Here is a 23,956-nt window from a genome sequence, read left to right as displayed (position 1 = left end):
CACTCAGTATTTATACTAATATACATTGTGATTTTTGCTTTAAAAAAAATTTACCAACCACTCTTTACCAAATTATCTACATGCTCAGTAGGTCAAAACTAAAATAGATTACTATTTCTTTACAGGATTTTGCTATGTTTAGTTTAGAATAGGTAGCTCTTTTGAAAGAATTAATTAAATTTTATCTAATTACTCAAGACAGTGGGATCATATTGGCTCTGAAAAGGGGTGCAGAGGAAGAAAAGAGACCTCTCCATTGACTCATTTATACCTTCTAATGTGGGACCATGTATATGTGTTTCATCAAAAAAAAAAATAACATGTATAACATAAAGGACAACTATAACTCCACTTGCAACATGATAACTAGGTGCATAGACCAACACTCTTAGTGAAAAAATAAAATTACTAAACAAAATAGTAAACAAAACAAAACCTAAACCCTTGAATGTGTCAGCTAATAGAGAAATAAGAAAGCTCAGATTAGAGACTGAATGAGGAGAACAGGAAGCCAGAGAGGTTACGAGGAGCCTAAGACTGACTGTTGTCTGAAGACATTGCCTAACAAGGCAAACCTAAGCATTGGATTCATACCCTTATGGAGCCAAGGACAGAAGGCAGATTCTAGGGTTTAGCTAAAAAGAAGAGTCTAATAGTAGATCTCCTTTAGTAAAGTTGAGCTACTCTCTCAAATAGAAGAGCTAACTAAAAATAACTTTCCCAAAAGCTTTTTAAGCCCCAGGAAATAACTCTGTACTGAATTGAGGAGAAAAAAAATCAGAACTCTATCCGAAATGAAACCCTCATGCATCGCCACTGAAATTCACAATATGTGGAAGTGGAAAAAAAAAAAAAAAAAAAAAAACCCTGGCAAGCTGAGGATTTAGTGTCAGCCCGTGACTTGTAGCGCCCCCTGTTGTCTGTTAGAAGCAAATGCAAGTATTTTCTAGAGGATCTTTATCTCAGTCCACATTTTCCACAAATAAAGTTGCAAAGGAAACGAACAGCTAGTTCACAGCAAGGAATACCACTACACGCACGAGGGGAAAAGATACTAGAAGCACCTGATATGGAATCAGAATAGAAAATAAGTATGTTTAATGTTTCAATGAAGGAGAGGTTTGAAAATAAAGGCCTTTAGTGAAAAAAGTTACAGAAAAGCACCAATAGAATAATTCCGTTGATCTTTACATAAAGAGAAAACATAGATAAAACCAAACAATATACTTTTTAGGAGTGTAGTACACATGTGGTAAAAACTGTAAAGAAAAGCAAGATGGTGACTAACAATACAGGACAGTGGTTACTTCTTGGACAAGAGGGCTGTGAACAGAAAGGGGCACACTGGGGGCATCTGAGGTGTAATATTTTGTTTCTTAACTTGGTGGTTGGTACATCAGCATTTATTTGATTGTTTTAAAGTAACACACTTTTATATAGTCTTATGTGTAAAAGTTCATAATTAAAAGGAAATGTGTAGTAACACATGTAATATATAAAATCTTTGTTAATTAATTTCTCTTAAACCTTGTTTATAATTCCCAGTATCACAGTATTTCAGATATATAGCAAAGCTTGTGGGTTGAAGAAACTGCTTTCTACTGGTATGATGTAGCAGTTCTCTCCCTGCTCCACAGCAGAAGCGTTCCTTTTGGGTTATTATTAACCTTCTCTTTTTTCTACTTTGCAGCAAGATGAGAAGATGAGGTGAATTTATGGATTCTGTTTTTTCTGAATTCTGAAACCATAGCAAGTCAAAACAGGGATATAACTAGAATCAAGAAAAGAAGATGCGTAATAAAAAGTTTTTTTTTTCATTTTCTGCCTTTTCATGGAGTATCGATTTATTCATTCTTATGTTTAGACATATGTGCATAAAATAGCTATTTTGTAATGCTAAGTTTTATTACAAAATTTAAAAGCATTTTGGTCATCCTATAACTTATCTTCCTGCTCATTTAAGTTTCTTTCAACCTAATAGCCTTTAACTAAACAATAACTGTTAACCTTTTAAACAAATAAAATCTATTATAAAGACTTTGACATTGGTTATCTTGTTGTATACCAAGCTATTCTGTTTCGTTCTTAAACTAGTCAATATATGTGAACACCTTTAATATTTTAAAAGTCACCTTCTGCCCTGGCTAGTTTTCTCTCACCCCTCATTCTGCTTTCAGAACTGTTTGATTGGTAATCACTTACATATCAGGCTCTATGTTACTTTTATTATGTATAATCTGATAATTTAGCCGAGGGGTTTAACCTTTCAGGCTCTTTTGAATTTGGTATTTATAACTTTATTTTAAAGATCACTTCCTAGTCTAGTAATAAATCCTGTTCATATCTGAGATTAATGGACGTAGCTTACTGTATTCAAATGACTAGTGAAATTCTATTCTGCCTAGGTGGAAAAGCTTTCTTAGACAATATCTGACAACTAAATGCGTGGGCCAGGAAATCTGCATTTTTAGCAAACGTTTCAGAATTCTGGGGCAGATTGTCCTAGGGTCAAAATTGAAGAAAAACTGCTGTAGAAGTACAGAGACTCACAGAACTTAATCGGTATCAACAATGTGGATTAAAATGGGGGCCAGAGGCTTTTTTAAAGGAACAGCTGACAGTGGTTAAAGAGTTTGGCACCAGGGCGGTCTCCGTTCCCTTTCCTGTACTCCTGTTTCTTTTAGCCTTTGGACCTCCTAATTCTCTGGGGTTATATTTTTGTTCCTTTTGCTTATTTCTATTTTTTTTCTTTCTATGAGATTTGTCTTTTTTTTCTTCCTATGGAAATTATTTTCCATTTTATATACTTAAACTTATCAATCCACTGTTGCTGGTGGAATTTGGCCACAGTAAGAAACAATTTTACTATTCCCAGATTATAAACACATTTCCTTGTGGTTTCATTTTGTTTTCACGTTTAAATTTGTGATGCATGTGGAGTTTTTGATTGCATGGTGTGAAATGAATGCACTGACTCCATTAATTGAAAAGTCCATGTTTTCCATTACTGATTTTGAAATGCCGCTTTTTTTAGATTGTATTTCTATGTACACATATTTATTTCTTAATTTTCTATCTAGTTTGTCTTTTTATGTCCCACTACCATATTCTTTAAATTGTAGAGACTGAGAGAGTTTCAAAATTTCCCTCGTAGAGGTTTTATACATTTCTTGATAAATTTATGCTCAGGTATTTTATATTTTTTCTTGGTAAAATATATGGGACTTTCTTTTTGATTCTTCTCATTGATTATTGTTTGCATATATGAAGATGGTTGATTTCTATATGTTAATTACAATGTTATTATTGTATGTAGCATTTGCCATACATATCTCCTGAAACCCAAACTTTCTACCTCTTATTTTCCCCCAGTTCTTATGCTGCTCTTTGCTTTTTCTTATATAATTGCATGGCTGCTGCCTTAAGTAAAATGTTAAATAGTAGTAGGAATAGTGGATATCCTTGTCTTGTTCCTGATTTTCATTGGAATGCCTCTGGTTTTACCACCATTAAATAAGATGCTGGGTTTTGAGCTGGTGATGTATATTTATAGTCACATTAAAATATTATCTATCAATTATTATTTTATTGTTTTTTTAATCATAAATGAGTTTAATTTTGTCAAGTAACTTTAAGCATTGATAGAGATTGTATTAGGTTCCAGCCAAAGGGCAGAAACCACAATTATTTTATAAATTGTTAACCATATACTAGAAAACTGACAGGAACTGAAAAGGCAAAAAAGACCAGTGGACTATCATAAAGGAAGGAACTGTGGGAAGCACCCACTGCCTCTCGGGCTGAGGGTACAAAGAAAAAAGGATGGAATTGAAACTGACAGGCCTAGAGGAAGAGTTCCAGGACTTTGGGATGGTGGTGTTTCCTGAAGGACTAGGAAAAAACTGGCCTGCTAATGTGAGAAAGCTGCCAACTGTAGCCAACTGTTGCCATTGAAGTAATTTTTTCTGCCAGGGTGAACCAATTCTGTGGTGATGCTGACAGGAACAAGAAGCAATCAGGAAGTTGGGACTTTCTCCTTTCTCCTCCATACTTCCAGTATGGAGTATGTACAAACAAGTCTGGAGGATAACTAGTTTGGTTCCATTTGTTTTTCATAGGTGTTATAGTAAAGATTTCAAAAATGAAAAGCTGGAGCCAAAACGTTAACTGGCAAATTCTAAATTGTAGGCTTACAGGTGATTATTTTTGTGCTTTTCAGCACTTTCCAAGTTTTATTTTTTAAAGTTTCCCAAAATGTTGTTTCGTCTTTGTTGATATTTACCAGATAAACTTTGTGGATATTTGCTGGATAAATTGAATTGTAATAAAATTTAAAGTTTGTTTCCATATCAAGGTAGCTCTGGATTTTAAAAATAAATGAATAATTATTTCTAAAACTGAGATAAAGTTGTAAAATCATTCTTTGTCCTTGGGCTCCTTTCATGCAAAGTAAGAATAAATGCGATCGTTTATTACCTATGAAGTGTAGAGGACTGCAGCAGACATGGTGGGAGAAGTACCAAAACAACAATAAAAAAAAAAGCTAAACAATCTAGCTGGGAAGCCACTTAACATATGTAATAAAACCACCAAAGAGGTCACAGGACCTGCAGTCCACTAAGAGGCTGGAGGGTGGCACAGATGCCAAGCGCCACAGGCTAGGAGGTGGAGGGATCTCCCCCAATGATTTCAGCCCGGATATCATGCTCCAGTGACGTCCCAAAGTTCTGGCAAGAGTTCGCCGAACTTTATCTCAATCAGGACTGTTTCCATTGGACTTGGCTGGACTTAGGCTCCAGCAGCCCGGTCTCACTTGCCCCGTCTGCGTCGCCGGGTCCTGCGTGCCGGCGACCCCTCCTCGGGACCCTCGGACCCCAAGCCCCCTGCCGTGGGACCCGTGGGCCATCACCGTGGACAGCGACGCCGAGCTACTCTTCTAAGTGAACGGCCGCAAGGTGTGCGCGCCGGCGGGAAGACCCGGTACCCAGCCACACGTGGAGCGGCAAGGAGGGGTTCCTGCCGCGTCGCCCTGGTGCTTGGAGCGCTGATGCACGCACTAGGGCTTCCGGTTTGTCCCAGATTTGCTTCTGCGCCCCCTCCATCTCCACCCCTCTCCCCACCCGGGGCAGGGAAAGTGTGAGTGTTCAGGGGCTGCCTGAGATCTTTGGGCCCTCACCTTCCTTTCCCCTCTCCGTCCAGGACGCGCAGGCTGATTACCAATCCCACCGTATCCCATAAGCAAGAAGTGAAATAGCTGTTCTTACTCATCGAGGTCAGTCCTCCCGAATCTTCCCTCCCTCAAACCCCACCGAAAAGATTGTCTTTCAATAGACTGAGCGCAATCTGCAGACTGCTGAGTCAGCTCTCGGGAGTTCGGATGAGTTGGGAGCATTTCAGAGTTGGGACAGGACGATATAGTTGAACTAATTCAGACCACTGACATCATTTCTCAGATAACGAAATCATAACTTTCCAAAGTCAGTTTCCGGCAAAGCTGAGCCAATGCTGGGTTCTGGGAACTCGGAGGTCCTCACTGGGCCCACTGCTATAGTGTGGAGTCCTGTTCTCTCAGAAGCCTGGCTCATTCTGCAGTACCTCTGGGACAGTTCCAGGCAGTGTCGAAGGCTGGGGGAAGGAAGCCTCTGGGGATCCTTTAAAAACTTTCTTGATTCTCCCCATCCCCCACCCCCGCCCACACACACACAGCCATAGACTCTGCTCACTCTTAATGTTGATCCAGCATATTGGCACCATTTTGCAAAGGGGAAAACTGAGGCATGAAGGTTACGGGGCTTCCCTAAGAGCTGACAACTAAGCAAGGGCCATGCTATCTGCCTCTCCACAGTGCCAGTACCTTCAGAGCCACCTGTGATCCCTCCTTCAGGGTCACACAAGCCACAGTACTTTCCTTGACTGGCACAAGGAACTCACCAGGAAGCCAAAGAAGGTCAAATATCAGGGCCCCCCACTATGAGACCTGCTCTAAGGTTCTGAACTTAATTTTGCACTTATGGTTTTGCATTATTTTTCTTAAAGAGGACCCCACATACACAAACTGTACAAGTTCTATGCCCTATAAAACTTTCCTCTGCCCCTACCCCCTGGTTTTTATACTGGATAAGATGAGCTTGTTTTTCCTGATTTGTAATGTGGGCTATTAGGATGCCCTGACAGAACCGCTGTGAGAATGACATATGGCAATAGGGTGAAGTGTTAACATGATGTTACTTTTTCTTCTTTTGCATAACTGAATGGTATAATAAACATAACCATGGCCTTTTTATTTAGACAAACAAGGATTCAATTCCTGCTCTAACTCTTCTTGAGACACACTAACCTCTCAGAGCCTCAACTCTTTTGTTAAAAGGGGATAATACTAATTACTTCACAAAGAGTGATAATGAGTATTTAATCAGTTTTTTTTTGTTAAGGGTCTACTCTTTGCCAGGCAGCGTTCCTAGCTCAAAGATTTATGGAAGAGCACAGAAATGACAAGTCCCTGCTTGCATGGAGTTCACAGTGTGCTGGAAAACAGACAAGCACACAAATAAATGCACAATGTCAGGCAGTGATAAGTGCCAGAATAAAAAAATAAAGCAAAGCGAGGGAACAGAGAGTGGGCGGGAGCGGATACTTTAGATGGGATGGATGTTATGGCCTCTCAGAGAAGGTGACATTTGAGTAGTGACTGGTTTGAAGTAAGGAACAAGCCGTGCAAACATTTGGAGTGAGAGCATTTAGATTTTTTTATTTTTATTTATTTTTGTTGTTGTTGTTTAAAAAAAAAAATCATAGTAAGAGCAACAAGAATAACACACTTGTAGAACATTGAAAAGGTACAATAGAACATACATTAAAATCTGAGTTTCCTCCCTTCCCCATTCTTCAGCCTTCCAGATTCTGCCTCTGGATGTAACTGATAAGTTTCTGTATGTACCTCTAGATTTATTAATTGAACATTCATATAGCACTGACAAGCATTTTTCTAAGGACTTTACCTATATTTACTCATTTATTCTTCATTTACCATGAATACCCAGGTGACAGCAGGAAGGAAAGTCTCTGATTCATGCTAACTGTTCTCCAAACTGGGAGTCTGAACCACTGTTTATCACTGCCTATTGAACGCAGTTTCTTCATCAAATGGTTACATTTTTCCTCCTTTTTAAAAAAAATTTTCAATTACAATTGACATTCAATATTATTTTATGTTAGTTTCAGATGTACAGCATAGTGGATAGACATTTATATAATTTAAGAAGTGGTCCACTGATAAGTCTAATACCCACCTAGCACTATACATAGTTATTACAATAGTATTGACTAATTCCCTATGCTGTACATTACATCCCTGTGACTATTTTGTAATTACCAATTTGTGCTCTTTAATCCCTTCATCTTTTTCACCCAACCTCCTAACTCTACTTCCATCTGACAACCATCATTTTGTTCTCCATATCTATGAGTCTGTTCCTGTTTTAGTTGTTCATTTATTTTGTTCTTAACATTCCACTTATAACTGAGATCATATGGTACGATATGGTATGTCTTAACTTTTTCTGACTTACCTCACTTAGCATGATACCCTCTAGGTTCATCCATGTTGTTGCAAATGGTAAGATTTCATTCTTTTTCATGGCCAAGTAATAGTCTATTGTATATATGTACCACTTCTTAATCCAATCATCTACTGATGGGTGCTTAGGTTGCTTCTATATCTTGGCTATTGTAAATAATGCTGCAATGAACATAGAGGTACATATATCTTTTCAAATTAGTGTTTTGGATTTCTTCAAATAAATACATAGAAGTGGAATTGCTGGGTGATAAGGTAGTCTATTTTTAATATTTTGAGGGAATGTCATACTGTTTTCATAGTGGCTGTAACAATTTGCAGTCTCACCAACAATGCACAACCGTTCCCTTTTCTTTACATCCTTGCCAGCACTTTTTGTTTGTTGGCTTAATGATAATAGCCATTCTAAATGTGAGGTGATATTTCATTGGGGTTTTAATTTGCATTTCTCTGATTAGTGACATTGAACATCTTTTCTTATGTCTATTGGTCATTTATATGTCCTCTTTGGAAAAGTATCTATTTAGGTCCTCTGCCCATTTTTTAATTGGATTATTTGGGGTTTTTTTTGGTGTTACACTGTATGAATTTTTTTTTAAATTTTAGATATTAACCCCTTATTGGATGTATAATTGTGAATATCTTCTTCCATTCAATAAGTTGTCTTTTCATTTTGTTGATGGTTTCCTTTGCTCTGCAAAAACTTTTTTGTTTAATGTTATCCCATTTCTTTCTTTTTTCTTTTATTTCCCTTGCCCGAGAAAATATATCAAAAAAATATTCCTAAGAGCAATGTCAGAAAGTTTACTGCCTATGTTTTCTTCTGGGAGTTTTATGGTTTGGGGTCTTATATTTAAGTCATTAATCCATTTTGAGTTTATTCTTGTATATGGTATAAGAAGGTGGTCTAGTTTCTTTTCTTTTCTTTTTTTTTTTTTTTTTGCATGAATTTGTCCAGTTTCTAACACCATTGAATAGACTGTATTGAATATTCTGTCTTCATCCTGTTGTATATTTTTGTTTTCTTTGTCATAGATTAATTAACCATATAGGCATGGGTTTATTTCTGGGCTGTCTTTTATGTACCATTGATCTATGTGTCTGTTTTTATGCCTGTACCATGCCATTTGATTATTATAGCTTTGTAGTATAGTTCAAAATTAGGTACTATGATACTTCCAATGTTGTCCTTCTTTATCAAAATTGCTTTGGTTATTCAGGGTCTTTTGAGGTTTCATATAAATTTTAGATTATTTGTTCCTGTTCTGTGAAAATTGCCGTTGGTATTTTGATAGGGATTGCACTGAATCTATAGATTGCTCTGAGTAGTATGGACATTTTATTAATGTTAATTCTTCCTATCCTTGAGCATAGTATATGCTTCCATTTATTTCCATCTTCTTCAATTTCTTTCTTCAATTATAATTTTTTGAGAGCAGATCTTTTACCTCTTTGGTTAAATTTATTCATAGGTATTTTTTAATGTAGTTGTAAATGAAATTATTTTCTTAATTTCTCTTTCTGATAGTTCATTATTAGTGTATAAAAATGCAACTGATTTGTGAATATTAATTTTGTATCCTGCTACTTTACTGAATTTATCGATCAATTCTAATATTTTTTGGTGGAATCTTTAAGGTTTCTATATATAGTGTTATGTCATCCATGAATGATGACATTTTTACTTCTTTGTTTCCAATTTGGATGACTTTTATTTCTTTTTCTTCTCTGATTGTTGTGTCTAGTACCTCCAATACTATGTTGAATAAAAGTAGTGAAAGTGGACACCCTTGTCTTGTTCTAAATCTTATGGAAAATGTTTTTAGCTTTTCACCATTGAGTATGATCTTAGCTGTGAGTCTGCTTTATACAGCCTTTATTATGTTGAGGTATCTTCCCTCTATTCCCACTTAGCTGAGAGTACTTATCATAAACCAGTGCTGTATTTTGTCAAATGCTTTTTCTGCATCTATTATTATGATCTTATCATTTTCATCCTTCATTTTGCTTATGTGGTGTATCACAGTAATTGTTTTGTGCATAGTGAACCAACCTTGTATCCCAGGAAGAAATCACACTTGATTATGGTGTATGACCTTTTTAATGTATTGCTGAATTTAGTTTGCTAATATTTTGTTGAAGGTTTTTGAAGGTTTTTGTATCTATGTTCAGGGATATTGGCCTATAATTTCCTCTTTTTTTTAAAAAAAAATGTCTTTTTCTGGTTTTGGAATCAGGGTAATGCTGGCTTCATAGAATAAGCTTGAGAGACTTCCTTCCTTTTGAATATTTTAGAGAGGGATAGATGTTAATTCTTCTTTGAATGTTTGATAAAATTCATCTATGAAGTCATTCAGTCCAGGACTATTTTTTGTTGGGAGTTTTTTGATTACTGATTTGATTTTGTTAGTAGTTAGTGGTCTGTTAAGATATTTTGTTTCTTATTGACTAAATCTTGAAAGATTGTATGTTTCTAGGAATTGATCCATCTCTTCTAGATTGTCCAATTTGTTGCCATGTAATGGCTCATAGTATTTTCTTACAATCCTTTCTATTTCTGTGGTCTGTTGTAACTTCTCCCCTTTCATTTCTGATTTTATTTATTTGGGCCTTCTCTCTTTTTTTCTTGATGATTCAGGTTAAAGTTTATCAATTTTGTTTATCTTTCTAAAGAACCATCTCTTGGTTTCATTGATCTTTTACATTGTTTCTTTAGACTCTATTTTGTTTATTTCCACTTTGACTTTTATTATTTCCTTTCTTACTTCCTTTAGTTATAGGAATTCCATTTCATCTAGTCTTCAGATGGTTCTCCAGGTCGAGTGTTTCATAATTTAGTTGTAATTTTGATGTGGTCATGGGAGGAGATGAGCACAGCATTTATCAACTCCATCATCTGGACTGGAACTCTCTGGGGAAAGAGCATTTTAGACAAAGTGGAGGTCCTCAGACATGAGGATTTCTGTGTGCTTAGGGGATGGCAAGGAGATTGGTGAGGCTGAGTGGTGGCAAGGGTGAAATTACTAGGACTTTGTAGGCAATTATAAGGTTTTTGGTTAAATCAGGAAACAGATGTTTGAGTCTAGCTTCTTCTCAGCCAACTGTTTCCCAAACAAACTGCAGCTGGATTTTTAATATAATGACTAATGGTTTGGACTCTATTGGTTTTCAAAAAATAGATAAGCTTGTTTTAATCAATGGGCTTGATTTATGAGCCAAATGTCCTATGACCATTTGGAAAGTACATTGTAGAGATCTTGATTCAGCTTTTGCAACTACCCTGTTAAAACAAATCTTACCATCCCTTCACTTTCCTTCCCCTCCTTTCCAAATTCTGTTAGATATGTGATTCAGTCCTGGCAAGGAAGCCTAATTGCCACATGGACAGAATTAGAATAAACTTTCTGGTTCAGAGAGGAGGGGTTGTTGAGAAAAGTAAGAGAGAGAAACCACCAGGGAAGAGAGGTCTTGAAGTCAAACATAACCTCTGAAATTAAAAACTTGCCTTTGAAAGGAAGCTTGGAAACCAATTAGGATACTCTAGGTGTTATGATTGGCCTGTGGTATCTATTTTTAATAAAATCCCCCAAAGTCTCCACTTGGGTAGGGGTTAAGACTATCTAGATGGGAAGCCAATGCCCATTGGTCAGGTATCTAGTTGCAGAGAACTTTCTGAGGTCTGACTTGTTTCACCACAAGCCCCAGAACAGGTGACCCAGTTAACATGGAGTCTGAGCAGGAAGAGAGCCCGTGAATAAACTACAGCCTAGATGCCACGCTCTAACACAACTCAGGAACTGACGAATGTTCTGAGGCAGTGAGGTGGAGGTATCAAAGGTGTGGGCTTGAGAACTAGTTTGGCATGGATTTGAATCCTGTGCTGTCTGCTCTGCCACTCAGCAAGTCTCGGGCCTTGGACAAGTTGCTTAATATTTCTGAATAACAGTTTTCCCCTCTTCAAAATGGGGCTGATAACAGTACATTCTACTATGGAATTGGAGTAAAGATTAAATTCCATGGAGAAGTTTAGCAAGTTGCTTGGCACACAGTAAACACTTCATAACAATGACTGCTAATATCTGGACTGGAAAATAATCTCTTTCATTAATAGAGCCAGAATCTGCACCAAAGTGCCAAGGATGCCAAAAAGTAGTCATTGAGCATTATTTCCTCAACAAAACAGAGGATCTTGATATCAGTTTAGGAATCTGGACAGAGCTGTTCATTAGCTAACATTTCCTGGGGTTTTGGTTTATAAGGCTGGGAGAGGATGTTTCTGGGCTGCTGGGATGGCTGTAATGATTCATAAAAGGTGAAGAAGGTGGAGGTGGTGTAGGAAGGAAGAACTACAATTAAAATGAAATTTAAAGCGACTGGAAGTTCAGGCAGAAATGTCCTCACCGTCTGTCTCTTTGGGACCTCTTCTCTGCTTTAAGGCTGCTGTGAATCTTCTCTAACCATCTCCCACAATAAATACCTCTTTCTTCCCTTTTCTACCTCTCAGCCTTGTCCTTTCACACATAATTCCCTCTCTTCTTCATTTCCATTTTCACCTCCTTTTTCTCCCCTCCTAATATTTTTCTTCTTTCTGCCTCTATCTTGGATCTAGCAAGGCCCTCTCAGGCATGAGTCACCAGCCCTGCACAGAGGACAGTGATTCCTCAACCTTGAGCAATGTGAACTTGGACTCTCCCAAAGGGCTGGTAGAGAGCTGCAGAGTGACAGACTCTGCCCTTGCAACCCCCAAGGCTGTCCTGAGATGGGAATATGTAATGACCCTGACCCAAGAACTACCATCATCTCTCTGAACCACAGTCAGTGAGGCTAACTCTGCCTCTCATTCCTTCTCCACTCCCACACCCCCAACCGCTATCTTAGTCCTGACCTCCCTGTTTCCCTCCAAAATCTACCAGGATGGGGTGCATGCTACATTCGTGCTCCCACTTCCCTCCTTTGAATACACCATTCACCAAATCGAGAAAAATAAATATATTTCAAGCCAGTAGCACTTTGAGCTAGACTCTTAAAAGATCACTTAAAACATCTCCTGGAATAAATAAGGCCTTCTGCTTCCATTAATTCCTTCCAAAAAATACAAATATCTTTTAAACCTAAAATGTTATTCTTTGCTATCTAGACTACCCAGATTCCATCTCTTCATTAAAATTGGGCTTCTGTGGATTTGCCATCATATATATCAATTAGGATTAGTTTCAACTGCAAATGGCACAAACTCAATACTAACAGTGGTTAAAACACAATACAAGTCATTTTTACTTTTAAAGACTTATCTGGAGGTAGACATTATGGGACTGGTCTAGAAGCTTTATAGCATCATCTGGGACCCAGGTTTCTTCTTTCTTTTTCCTCTGCTGCCATTAATGTATTGCCTTATGGTCTAAAATGGCTGTCGGTGTTTTAACGATTTCATTCCTATTCCAGGCAGCAGGGAGGAAGAAAGGGAGAATGCATGCCAGGATCGACAACCAACACCTTCTGCCACCATTATTGGCATTTCCCTGTTTTACTATCATTTCTTCTGTTCAGATGTCCCAGCTTATGATAAATCATTCCTTCCTCCTGAGTGTCCTCATGACAAATTGTACATATTATGTTCAAGTTTTTCATTTAAGTTAACATTTTTTATGTCCCTATGATATGTCAATAGCACCTGGGTCAGTGTTTCACATGAAGAAGAATAGCAGAAGGTGGTTTCTCTCAGAGATCAAGAGAAGCTTATACATACGCGAATAATTATGATGCAAGGGAAAACATTCTGTGAAAGATGTCTGGACATTGGCCATGGGAGCACAGAGGAGGGTGACTACTTGGAGCAGAGTGGGAAGGATCTATTAGATGGCAGTATCCCCCAATAGAAGAGAACATTTGATCAGGGCTTTGAATGACATACAAAATTCTACCAAGCTATAAGAAAGGGAGGACTTTGAGGACAGAAAGAATCCTATATGGAAAAGTAGTGAAGGATAAAGGTCTGTACACTGCTGTAATTGGCCAGTTCTTCCATATGAACAAGGTTCAAGGTACATGGGTTGAGTGGCAGAATGATGAGCAGTATATCAAAGAGGCCTTGTAAGCCATGACAAGGAATTTGAATTTCTTCTACTCCAGGAACTCTTGAATATAAAGTCACCTAAGACCCACTCAGTGTGCTCATTAAAAATGCACATTATCTGGTTCCCTCTCCCAGAAATCCCAATTCTATAAGGTTTTATTTATCAAGTACCTTGAGTAATTCATGAATCCCTGGCATGGCAGTTTGGCAGCCAGAAGCTTGTGTTGACTTTAGGCAGATACAGAAGATGATCAGACGTGGGTTTTAGAGAGGTTGCCCTGGTAGTGGTGTAGAAGGTGGCATTGTGGGCGCCAAGAATAGAGGCAGGAAACCTGTTAGGCAGCTGTTATAATTGTTTGGTTAAAAGGCACTAAAGGTTATTCAGGGGAGTGACAGTAGAAGCGAAGGGTGTTTAGAGAATCATTTTGGAAGTGTAAGTGGCAGGACTTGGTGACACTGATTATGATAGGTTAAAAGGAAGAAAAAGTAGGAAACAGCTCAAATTTTTAACTTAGATGACCTAGCAGATGGAGCTATTAAATAAGTTAGTGAAAAGAAGGGAAGAAGTGAATTTGGGAGATAAAATAATTTAATCTGAGGGCCATTTAAGTTTGGGATGCCTGGGGGTACTCCACAGTTCTCCTTGTATTTCACTATGTACACACACACACACACACACACACACACACACATCACATTCCCTTACTATATTGCAGACTCCTCTAGGGCACAGACCTGACTGTGGTAATTGGCTCATGCCTCACTTTGCCTGGCATATGGCCACTTAGATTTGAGGGTGAAGCGGTCATAGAATATGCATATGTCCCCTCCTCCTCTACTTCCTAGAAGGAAAAATTAGTATAACGAGGTGAAAGAGGAACTCTACTTGTGAAATTGTGAAGCAAATCACGCTTTTGTTTGTGAATCTAAAAGAAACCCAAATTTTTAATCAAAAAAAGAGACAACTTGATCACTTTGAAAAACATAACCAACCATGACATTTCATAATCATACCATCTCTTGTGTGCTCTGTCCTACTGCTATGCTGTTAGGCTACCCACATAAACTCGCTTCTTAAGGGTGTCCTTGTTTACATGTCTTTGTATCACTTGGCATATGTGTTTTATCTTCTCTGTTTCTTTGACTTGGGGACCATGGTTGGTTGTGATCACTTTCTTAAAACTGTAATTCTTTGAACACGATGAACAAATGAGTCTCTAATATATATAAATTTCTCAGAGGTTACTCTTCCCACAGCTGTCCATTCTCTCTCTCTCTCTCTCTCTCTCTCTCTCTCTCTCTCTCTCTCTCTCTCTCTCTCTCTCTCTCTCTCTCTCTCTCTCTCTCTCTCTCCCCTATTCTGTTCACTAATATCTTTTCTTTCATTTGTTTCAGACTTTCTACAAAATTCTGGACAGAAGTCGCTAGTGTTTCTATTAGTAAAAAGAACCACTGCCTTAGAGAACAGAGAACAGTGAACACTGATAATTCAGGACCAAGGACAGTGGCAAAGTGGTGGGAAGATTTAGACTCTACACTTGAGAGATGATTTGTATATCATAAATGTTCCTTAAACATTAAATTAAGTTGCAAATATGAGTAGAATAGTTAATTAACGTGCATTTCCATCAAATTAACATAAGCCCACTAATGCGAAAATGACACTAGCTTTCTCAACTTTGTGTGCATAACTCTTGTTTTCCTTCTGGTACAGGTGGTAGGAAAAAATGTCGATCCTGAAACAATGCTGTTACCACATCTAAGGAAGAAGCGTATCCTTTTCTTTGTTCTCTCTCTCTCTCTCTCTCTCTCTCTCTCTCTCTCTCTCTCTTTCTGTGCGTGTGTGTGTGTGTGCGCGCGCGTATGTGTTATCCTAGTCAGATGATAGACCCACCCTGAATCATATTCTCTACTACTATAGTTTTATGTCCTTTAAGAAAGCCCTACATCTTTGGTATGTAAGCAGTGCACAATTGTGGTTGTCAGAAGAACCAAGTTTTTTTCTGATCTCTGTTTTGGCACTTAATATATTGTATAAATGAAGAAACTAGCAATGGGAATGAAAACAATAGATGTTAAAAGGGTTTAATTAAGCATCCGTTAGAATTAAGAGTCAGAATATTGACATTCTATCTTCGAGAACTAATCTTGAGAGCTAATCATGATGCCCATTAGGAAAAAGAGAGCACAGAAACCTCCTGACATGAAAGTAAACAGCCGATGGAGAAATTAAACTTCAGAATGTTACCTTAGAAAAACTTTCTAAATAAAAGTCATCCAAGGAATGGATTGTTTGCCTACTATGCATGAATGCCAATGGGCTTCCAGGGTTCTTTAGATCCCACTAAGTTATATGCAAAAGTATAGAACAATGGGAGTTTGTACATTTTTTCCCTGGAGAGAGTGAAATTCTCAAAAAAGTACACAAGTGAAAAAGCATCAATAACTACTTTCTAGAAGTCATTCAAGATCTTTGGACATGAAAAAAGAACACTGATTTCCTAGTTATTTATGGCACCAGTGTGTAATATTTTAGATTTAGTTCACTTGCGAATGACAGAAAATCCCAAATAGCAGTAAACAAGACAGAAGATAAAATGTTTATTCTTTTCTTATTGGGTTAGTTCAGGTTCTCTGGGAAACAGAGACCCAAAAAATGGTATTAAATGTACACAGGTTTTATTACGAAAAATGCCTAAGAAAAAGGAAATAGAGAGCCAGTGAGAACTGGGGTGATAGATTTCAAAGGGCAGCAGCTGGGTCTCTTGGTTAATTACCCCCTCTCCCCATTGAAGAAGGTCTATGAGGCACATTCTCATGGCTGTCGTACTCACATTAAAAAAATCCAAAAGGTAGATATATTAGGGCTAGTAAAGAGGTGTCATGACATAACCAGGAAACTGAGCTCCTTATGTCTTGCTGCCCCACCCTCCTCAGCATGCAGCTTTCTCCTCATGGCCAGAGATGACGAATGAGGTCCAACCATCATGTCTGAACTCCAGCAAATAGGAAGAAATAAAAGATGAAAAAGCAGGCGCCCTCCTCCTTTTGAGAACATTTGCCCCCGGGAATCATGCACAACACTCATGCTTACATCCCATGGGCCAGCATTGTTAATGACCCCATCTAGCTGCAGAGGAGGCTTGGAAATGTATTTTTAATTCTGAGCAACAACGTGTGTAGCTAAAAATTGAGGTTTATATTACCATGGAAGAATGAGAGACCAGACATTGGGGAACAGCTAGCAGTTTCTGCCACCAAGAAGCAGAAAAATGTGCGAATGTGCAAATATTCTAAGAATTACTTACAATTTGATATTTTACTTCATATGTTATCAAAGACACACAAAAGATTGAGAACAAATGTACAAGGTACTCATACTTTCAAATACTCAAGCCCTTACATGTATAGACTCTTCCTTTTCTAGTTTGGCTCCATTTTTGGCAACCTGAAGTCAAGTTGAGTTGAAAAAGAGGAGAGAAATCAAGAATTTACAAGATTCTAAATACTAGCAACTAAGACATACTTCATTTGATAAGTATGTATTGAACTTAACTCTATATTTAAAAGTCTTTGATAGTGCCGTCTCCTAGAATCACTACTATTTTGGAAAGAGAATTACAGAAAACACATTATCTTTAACTGTACTTTTCCAGTCCAGTTCACAGCAACTAAGTATGGCTGTCGAAGGTGAGACTGTGGCATCTGCATAGTGATAATATCACAATACAACCCCATTACCAAGAGGATAAGGTACCTTGCAGCAAAATCCAGATACAGTTGAATTTTTGTAGTTTTGGACTTTTTTTCCTTTATTTGGTAAATATGCATTGAGCACCTACTATATGACTGTGCTGGTGGTACAGTGATGAACAAGACAGACATGGTTCCAGGCATATGAATGGATTTGTTAAAAATGTACCATTAATGAGGATAACATATAGTCATAGAACCCCCTGTTGAAAGATGAAAGCCTGTCTGACTCCTTGTGCCATCTGGAGAAAAAAGTAAGGGCTAAAATGGCAGTGCAGAAAAATGCCTTTATCGCACTCATATTACTACTACAGCCTACTAACTGATCTCTTCACTCTCACCTGTGCCCCCACATTGACCACTCTCCATACGCCAGGCAGAGAGATCTGTTTCAAGTATGAATCAGATCATACACGCTCATACTTAAAAATCACCGATGGCTTCTCATTACATTTAATATCTTCTCTTTCATGTTTGATATTTATCCTTATTCAGGTTTTCCAAGTGTCTTGGATCTATGGATTAATGTCTTCTATTGGCTTTGGAAACTTCTCAAGCCATTATCTCTTCAAATTCTCTCTCTCTCTCTCTCTTCCCCCACCTCTGTCTCCCTCATCCACTCTTGTCTAGGACTCCAATTATGCATGCGTTAGACTATTTTGTATCATACCACAGATGTCAGATGAAAGCAAAGGATATGAGCGCTAGTGAGGTTTCAGAGATCTGCCTGTTCCACAGCCAAGCCACCAGCTTCCTGAACTCTGGGGTATCATCCCTCCCTGCCTTACAGCCCAGCTGCCCACTGTTTTGCTCACCAGGGAGTTCTCTTTGCTTTCCTGTCTCACTTTCTATGCTTTTGGAGCTCTCTTGATTCCATGCCACCTGTCTAACCTCTGGAGAATGGCTATTGCCCTATGATCCGTGAAGCCCGAGTGTCTGTGGTTTACTCTCAGTTCTGCTTTTCCCCAATTTTCCTTGTCTAAGAGCCAATGTGCTCCCTGCCCCCATATTTAGGGTATTACTCTCACTCAGCACTCAGTGACATCTGGTGGGAATCGTTTGGGGATGATGAATCCCTTTGTATTTTAATTTATTACATCATCCCACATGTATCTATTAAAAGTTTGTCAAAAGTTGGTCTGGTTTCTCCTTACTCTTGTTTAAGGCAGATTCCTTCTCCTCTACTCATTTCAGTTAGAGATGAGAACAGTTCTATCTATTTTCTCTTTTGAAGAACTTGTACTTAAATGGAGTTTCATTCATTTTTCTTTCCATACTCAGCATTTCATAATTTTTTTAAAACTATGATTATGAAGCTTCTATGGCTTCTTTGGGTTTTTAGAATGAGAGCGTAAAGGTCTCTTAACAACTTCCTACATCTGTACGGAATGATCTGTTGCCTTTGAATTAATATTCAAACTTCTGACTTAACAATTATCTACCTTGTTCCCGCCTGTCTTTCAACCTCAGAGCCTATCGCTCTCCCTGCATTCATAGTGCGTCAGCCCCACTGGCCTTCTTTCAGTCTGTCTTTCTACTCCTAAACATCCCAGCCTCCTCAGGGCCTGTGTACGTGTTGTCCCTCTACCTGGAGTGTTTTCCCTCACAATCTTTCATGTCTGCTTCCTTCGAATCATTCAGGTTTCAGCAAAAAAGTTACGGTCTCATCCCTCCCTGATCACCCCTTAATTGTAATCCCCGACCTCACCTCTGCAATTTCCTATTTCCTTAGCCTGTATCAATTTATTCACAGCACTTCTTACCATCTCAATTTATGTATGTCTACTATGTACATAGAAAATATCTATGTACATAGAAAATATCTAGTTTTTTTCCATTGGAATATACACTCCTAGCAACTGGAACTCTGCCTGGCACATAGTAGGCACTAAATAAATATTTATAATTATTTATAAATGAACAATATCCTTCTAATATTTTTTTATGTGTGGACATACAAAAGCATCTGTATAACTGTTTAGAAACTTGTATATTTTGCTTAACTTCTCATGAATATCTTTTCAAAATAATAAATATTATTTTAATGATTGTATCTGTTCCATTGTTTGAGTGTATGAAAATCAATCCCCAAATAGTGATCACTTAGATTATCTTTGATTGTCCATTATTATAAGCAATATGTCAGTGATATGTACATAACATATATATATATGGATATATATGGATATATATTTATGTCTGTGACTGTTTATGATAAATCTATAGGGATGGAATTGCAGGGTAGAAGAATGTTGGCATCTTAAAGATTTTTATACCTTCCAGCAAAATGTTGCCCAGAAGAGCTCTGTCAATTTACATTCTTATCCAACAGTACATGAGTTTCATTTTCCCAAAGCTTTGCTAATAACGCATATTATAATTTTTAAAAATCTGTCATTTTCTTTGATAAAAAATGGTGTTTCTCATTGCTTAATTTGAATTGCTCTTGGTTATTTTAAAGTCAAATGTTTGTTTCATGTATTTCTTGGCTATTTGTAGTTCTGTTTGGTGAATGAAAACATTTTAGGAGTCATTTTGAGTCGGACATTTTCAAACGGTAGGTTCATGGGATTGAGGAGTTCTATATTCCACATCCTATTTCTTCTTCTGAAGCACAATTTTAAATTCACTTAATTCCCCAACCAACCTTCCGCTCAGGAGCTGCCTGGAAGATGGAATGTATTCTAGTTGATTAATCACATGTGACTAGAGAGGAGAATGTCAGCCCCTCATTCAAGAGAAAACACAAAGTTAGTGGAAACTGTTCTGAGGTTAGAATTTAGAGGTCCAATGTGAATCCTGTCTCTGACACTCCAGCTGTGTCCCTGAGCAAATCACTCTGACCCTTAGATTCTACTTTTGTAAAATGGGCATGAGCTAAGGATAAAATGTATACAAAGCCTGAGACATTATTTAAAATCAACCATATTGAAGGTGCTCAGTGAATACTCGGTATCTTTTCCCACTGGAAAACAATATAATATGTGCTTCTCTTTTGCATTCTGAAGACATTATCCAGGCCAAGCCTGTCTGACCCCCATCTGTTCTCTGTACGGTGCTGCCATCATGACAGTAAAAGGCATAGAAAGCAACAAGACCAGGATTCATCCTGTTCAGGTGAGGGCGGGCCTCTTCTTCACAGGATTTCTGTGCTTTGAAAACAATTAATGACATGATGAGCCCCTGATAATAGAGTAGAGCAGTCTGGGCCCTGCTGCTTGTCAGCCAAAAGATGAAGCCAAACAAGGGACCAAGAGTGAAACCTGGGCTGCATGGGTATTTTGTGACTGACTTCTTAGAAAGATGCTTTCCGAAGACTAGAAGACTTTTTCTTTTTAAAGAAAACCTTGAGATCACTGGATTTGTTTTCTATGTTCCAATTAGATGGGACCTATCCATCTTACATCTTCCAAACTTATAAAGAAATGAGAGTCATGTGCATTAAGGGATGTAATTTTTTTTTTAATAAAGTGAGAAAAAAAAAAACCATGATTTTAAAGCTGAATGCAAACCTCAGCTACCAAAAAGATTTGTTAAATTTAGGACTTGTTCAGAAAACAGGTAATAAAAGGTGTTAATGAATTTTGAGGCTTTTCTCCTAAGGCAGCACCTTGTTAGAACTTTGCCTCAACTGAAAAGACACCTTGACCCTGAGTCTTTCAATTATATATGCATTGCCCATAAAAATGCTGTTGCTACTTGTTTTTATCTAAGTTGATGAAGGTCACTTGTGAGGGGAGGATAGAAAAAGGAAAAGACAGGGTGACATAGAAAATGGCCAAACTTCAGGTTCTCTGGACTCGAAGGAATCTTGGGTTCTGTTTGTTTTCTCTGCAACAGTATTACCTAGAGGGAGTGTATTCTGTCTGATACCCTTGTAGGCTTGCTTATTCACAGGACTGAAAACACCTTTTCCTTTAGTAGCTGCTGCTAAGCTCCTGGTTGCAATGTAGCCGGAAGACAGCTTCCAAAATGGGGTTGCACCTTTGAAGTTAAGACTTCAAACAGAACATGCTGGATGCGGGGTGCGGGGGGGGGGGGGAGCGCTGGGAGGAGGGAAGATTTGGAAGAGAAATAAAGGCACATTTCCTTCTTGATTGTTTTCTGGATTAACGATGGGAACTTTGTAAACAATCTTCTTTGTGCTAAAAGTATGACGGCAACAGTGAGCATATAAAGTCATTCAGGAAATACTTGGGGTTTTTGGTTTGTTTGTTTGTTTTTCTTTTTTTTCCCTCAACTTGAGAATAATTCATTTTATTTCTCTGAAGGACTTCCAAGGAGCACCTTTATCTCTGTGATTCCCATTCAGGCCTACAAATTGAAACTACCTAGAAATCTTTAAAAAATACATATCTGCACCCCATCCCCAGAGATTCTTGGTCAATTGATTTTGGGTGCTGCTTAAGCCTTGGAAATGTTAAAGCTCCCTAGGTGATTCTGAAGCCTGAGAGTCTTCAACGAAGCTCAAAGTCTGGTGAGGACAAGTAATCGCGTCCTCCCGGCCCAAGAAAACCCTATGATGAGCAGGGTTTTCTGAGGCTTCTCATCCAGCTTCAGTGTGCACACAGACAGCCTGGGAATCTTGTTGGAATGCAGGTTCTGACTCAGTAGATCTGGGGAGGGGCCCAAGATTCTGCATTTCTAAGCACAGGAGAGGATTGCCAAATGCGATGGCACCCAGTGTGGGTTCTGCACCCCTGGGATGGTGATGTCCATGTACACACTGTTCAGGAACCATCCAGAGCCCATTCTGGATCAGTTAACTGATGCCCTTGGTGGTAGGTCATGTGTACGTGCTTTTGTTTTTCGATGATGATGATGATGATGAGCACTAATATTGGACACCTATCTTGTGCCACACATTGTATTAAATGCTATAAAAAGATAATTTCATTTACTCTTAACAACAACTTTCAATATCAATCGAATATCCAAAGTTGCTGATGGAAAAAAATCTGACTTTGTAGTTTAGGTGGACTGAAATGTCAAACAGGGCTTCCTTCTAGGATGCGGTCCTAATTCCCATCATGCATTTGGCAGTCCTTGCCTCTCTCTGGGTTCTTTGATTAACAGAGCTGGGTTTTTCTCCTTTAGGTGACCTGCCATTGAGCTGGATACAGGCCCATAATTGATGCATGAAAGACTTTCTGTAAAGTGAGTTGAAAGGAACATATTATTGAGTATACATTTTTCCAATGAAACAAACTGGTAGGGGTTGTCATGTGCGATTAGGGGAATAGCCATTGTTCCTGATACAGGGCTACTTTTTATCTCAATGTCTGTAATTGTTGTTTGCTATTTGATCTTATCCTCATTCACTGAGTTTGCCCTGGCAGTCACATGATGAGCACCTGAGCACTTTGATATTGGTTATGGGTAATTTTTCCCCAGTGTCTTTCCTGTCCTGTTTGTCTGAGTCGGGTGCCCTGCCCTGATGCTCCTGCAGCCCTCTGTGCATGTCCCCATCATGGCATTGGTCACACTATGCTATAATTGCCCATTTGCTCTTCTATCTGTTCTCCAGACTGCAGTCAGCTTGACAGTAGAAGCTGTGCATCTCCAGGGCTGGTCGCCATTCACTGATTAAGTGACCACTCAGTCAATATTTGCCAAATGAATAGGTGAACAAATAACTTTGAAATGAGGGACATAAGGTTGCCCTTTGGAAGTCAAACTATAATAATATTTGTTAATATTGATTGCTCATGAAATATTAAATATTAATATTAACAATAAATAATTGTTAATATTTACTGCTATGTGCCAGGCTTTGTTATAAAATCTTTACATTATGGTGACAATAGTTAAGAATACTGTGTCATGTACTTGAAATTCGTTAAGAAAATAGATCGACAGTGTTCTTAACCACACATACACAATGGTAACTATGAATGTGTTAATTAATCTGACTTTGGTAATCATTTAAGAAAACATCAGTATGTAAAATCATCACATCGCACACTGTAAATATATACAATTTTATTTATCAATTATACCCCAATAAAGCTGAAAAATTATTAGTAGAATCAACAATAAATTCTTAGTTATTTGTTTTTTCTTTTTACCCACTAGACTTCTGGCTGTTGTCAAAGTAAAGAAAATGGAGTTTGCTGTTTGAATCAAGGAATAAATGAATTACCAGAATTTAAGGAAGGAAATAAGGTCAGTCAAATGTAAATTTTTTATAAAGGTTTCTCAGGACAGGAGCAGAAAACAGCTTACTTTTAAGAAAAATAAATGGCTGCCCAGGTCAATTAATTTGGGATGTGTCAACATGTTCTCTCTCCCATTCTCACTCTATCTCTGTTTCCCCCCAAAATCTATCCTAACAACTTCATTTCTCATTCCAGATATTACCCTTGTTCAAATACAGCTCCCTATTGGAGAAAAAAAACACCTTCATATCTTAATGTCTCTTAGCTTTTTTTTAAAGCCTCCTTCATGTCTTTTTTCAAGGGCCAGAAGCAAAGTGCAGATGTCAGGGAGATGGAAGAGCAGGTAGTGATAGAATAGGTGGCAATTCACGGAGATGTTCTCATTCTCAGCCATGT

At 38.1% G+C, this 23,956-nt stretch overlaps 2 protein-coding genes across 4 annotated transcripts in view; both read left to right on the top strand.

Moving 5' to 3' along the window:
• Positions 1-2,043, top strand: part of SGO2 (shugoshin 2) — a 32,942-nt gene extending 30,899 nt beyond the window's left edge. For 2 of the 3 annotated variants that reach the window (XM_016131124.2, XM_036236941.1), the window contains exon 9: positions 1,691-2,043. In XM_016131124.2, coding sequence (XP_015986610.2) covers positions 1,691-1,706 — 16 coding nt within the window. In that variant the 3' untranslated portion in view covers positions 1,707-2,043. The remainder of the gene's footprint in view (positions 1-1,690) is intronic. The other variant, XR_004955713.1, reaches the window with a different exon arrangement.
• A 1,779-nt stretch (positions 2,044-3,822) lies between these two features.
• Positions 3,823-23,956, top strand: part of LOC107503132 (aldehyde oxidase 1-like) — a 55,419-nt gene continuing 35,285 nt past the window's right edge. The window contains 9 exon segments of the mRNA XM_036235841.1: positions 3,823-3,915; positions 4,793-5,068; positions 15,364-15,421; positions 17,306-17,402; positions 20,411-20,519; positions 22,057-22,198; positions 22,412-22,417; positions 22,516-22,559; positions 23,478-23,567. Coding sequence (XP_036091734.1) covers positions 3,823-3,915; positions 4,793-5,068; positions 15,364-15,421; positions 17,306-17,402; positions 20,411-20,519; positions 22,057-22,198; positions 22,412-22,417; positions 22,516-22,559; positions 23,478-23,567 — 915 coding nt within the window.

This window comes from Rousettus aegyptiacus, unplaced genomic scaffold, assembly GCF_014176215.1.
Source record: "Rousettus aegyptiacus isolate mRouAeg1 unplaced genomic scaffold, mRouAeg1.p scaffold_m13_p_2, whole genome shotgun sequence".
Lineage (NCBI taxonomy): Eukaryota > Metazoa > Chordata > Mammalia > Chiroptera > Pteropodidae > Rousettus > Rousettus aegyptiacus.
This window is presented reverse-complemented; position numbering and strand designations above follow the sequence as displayed.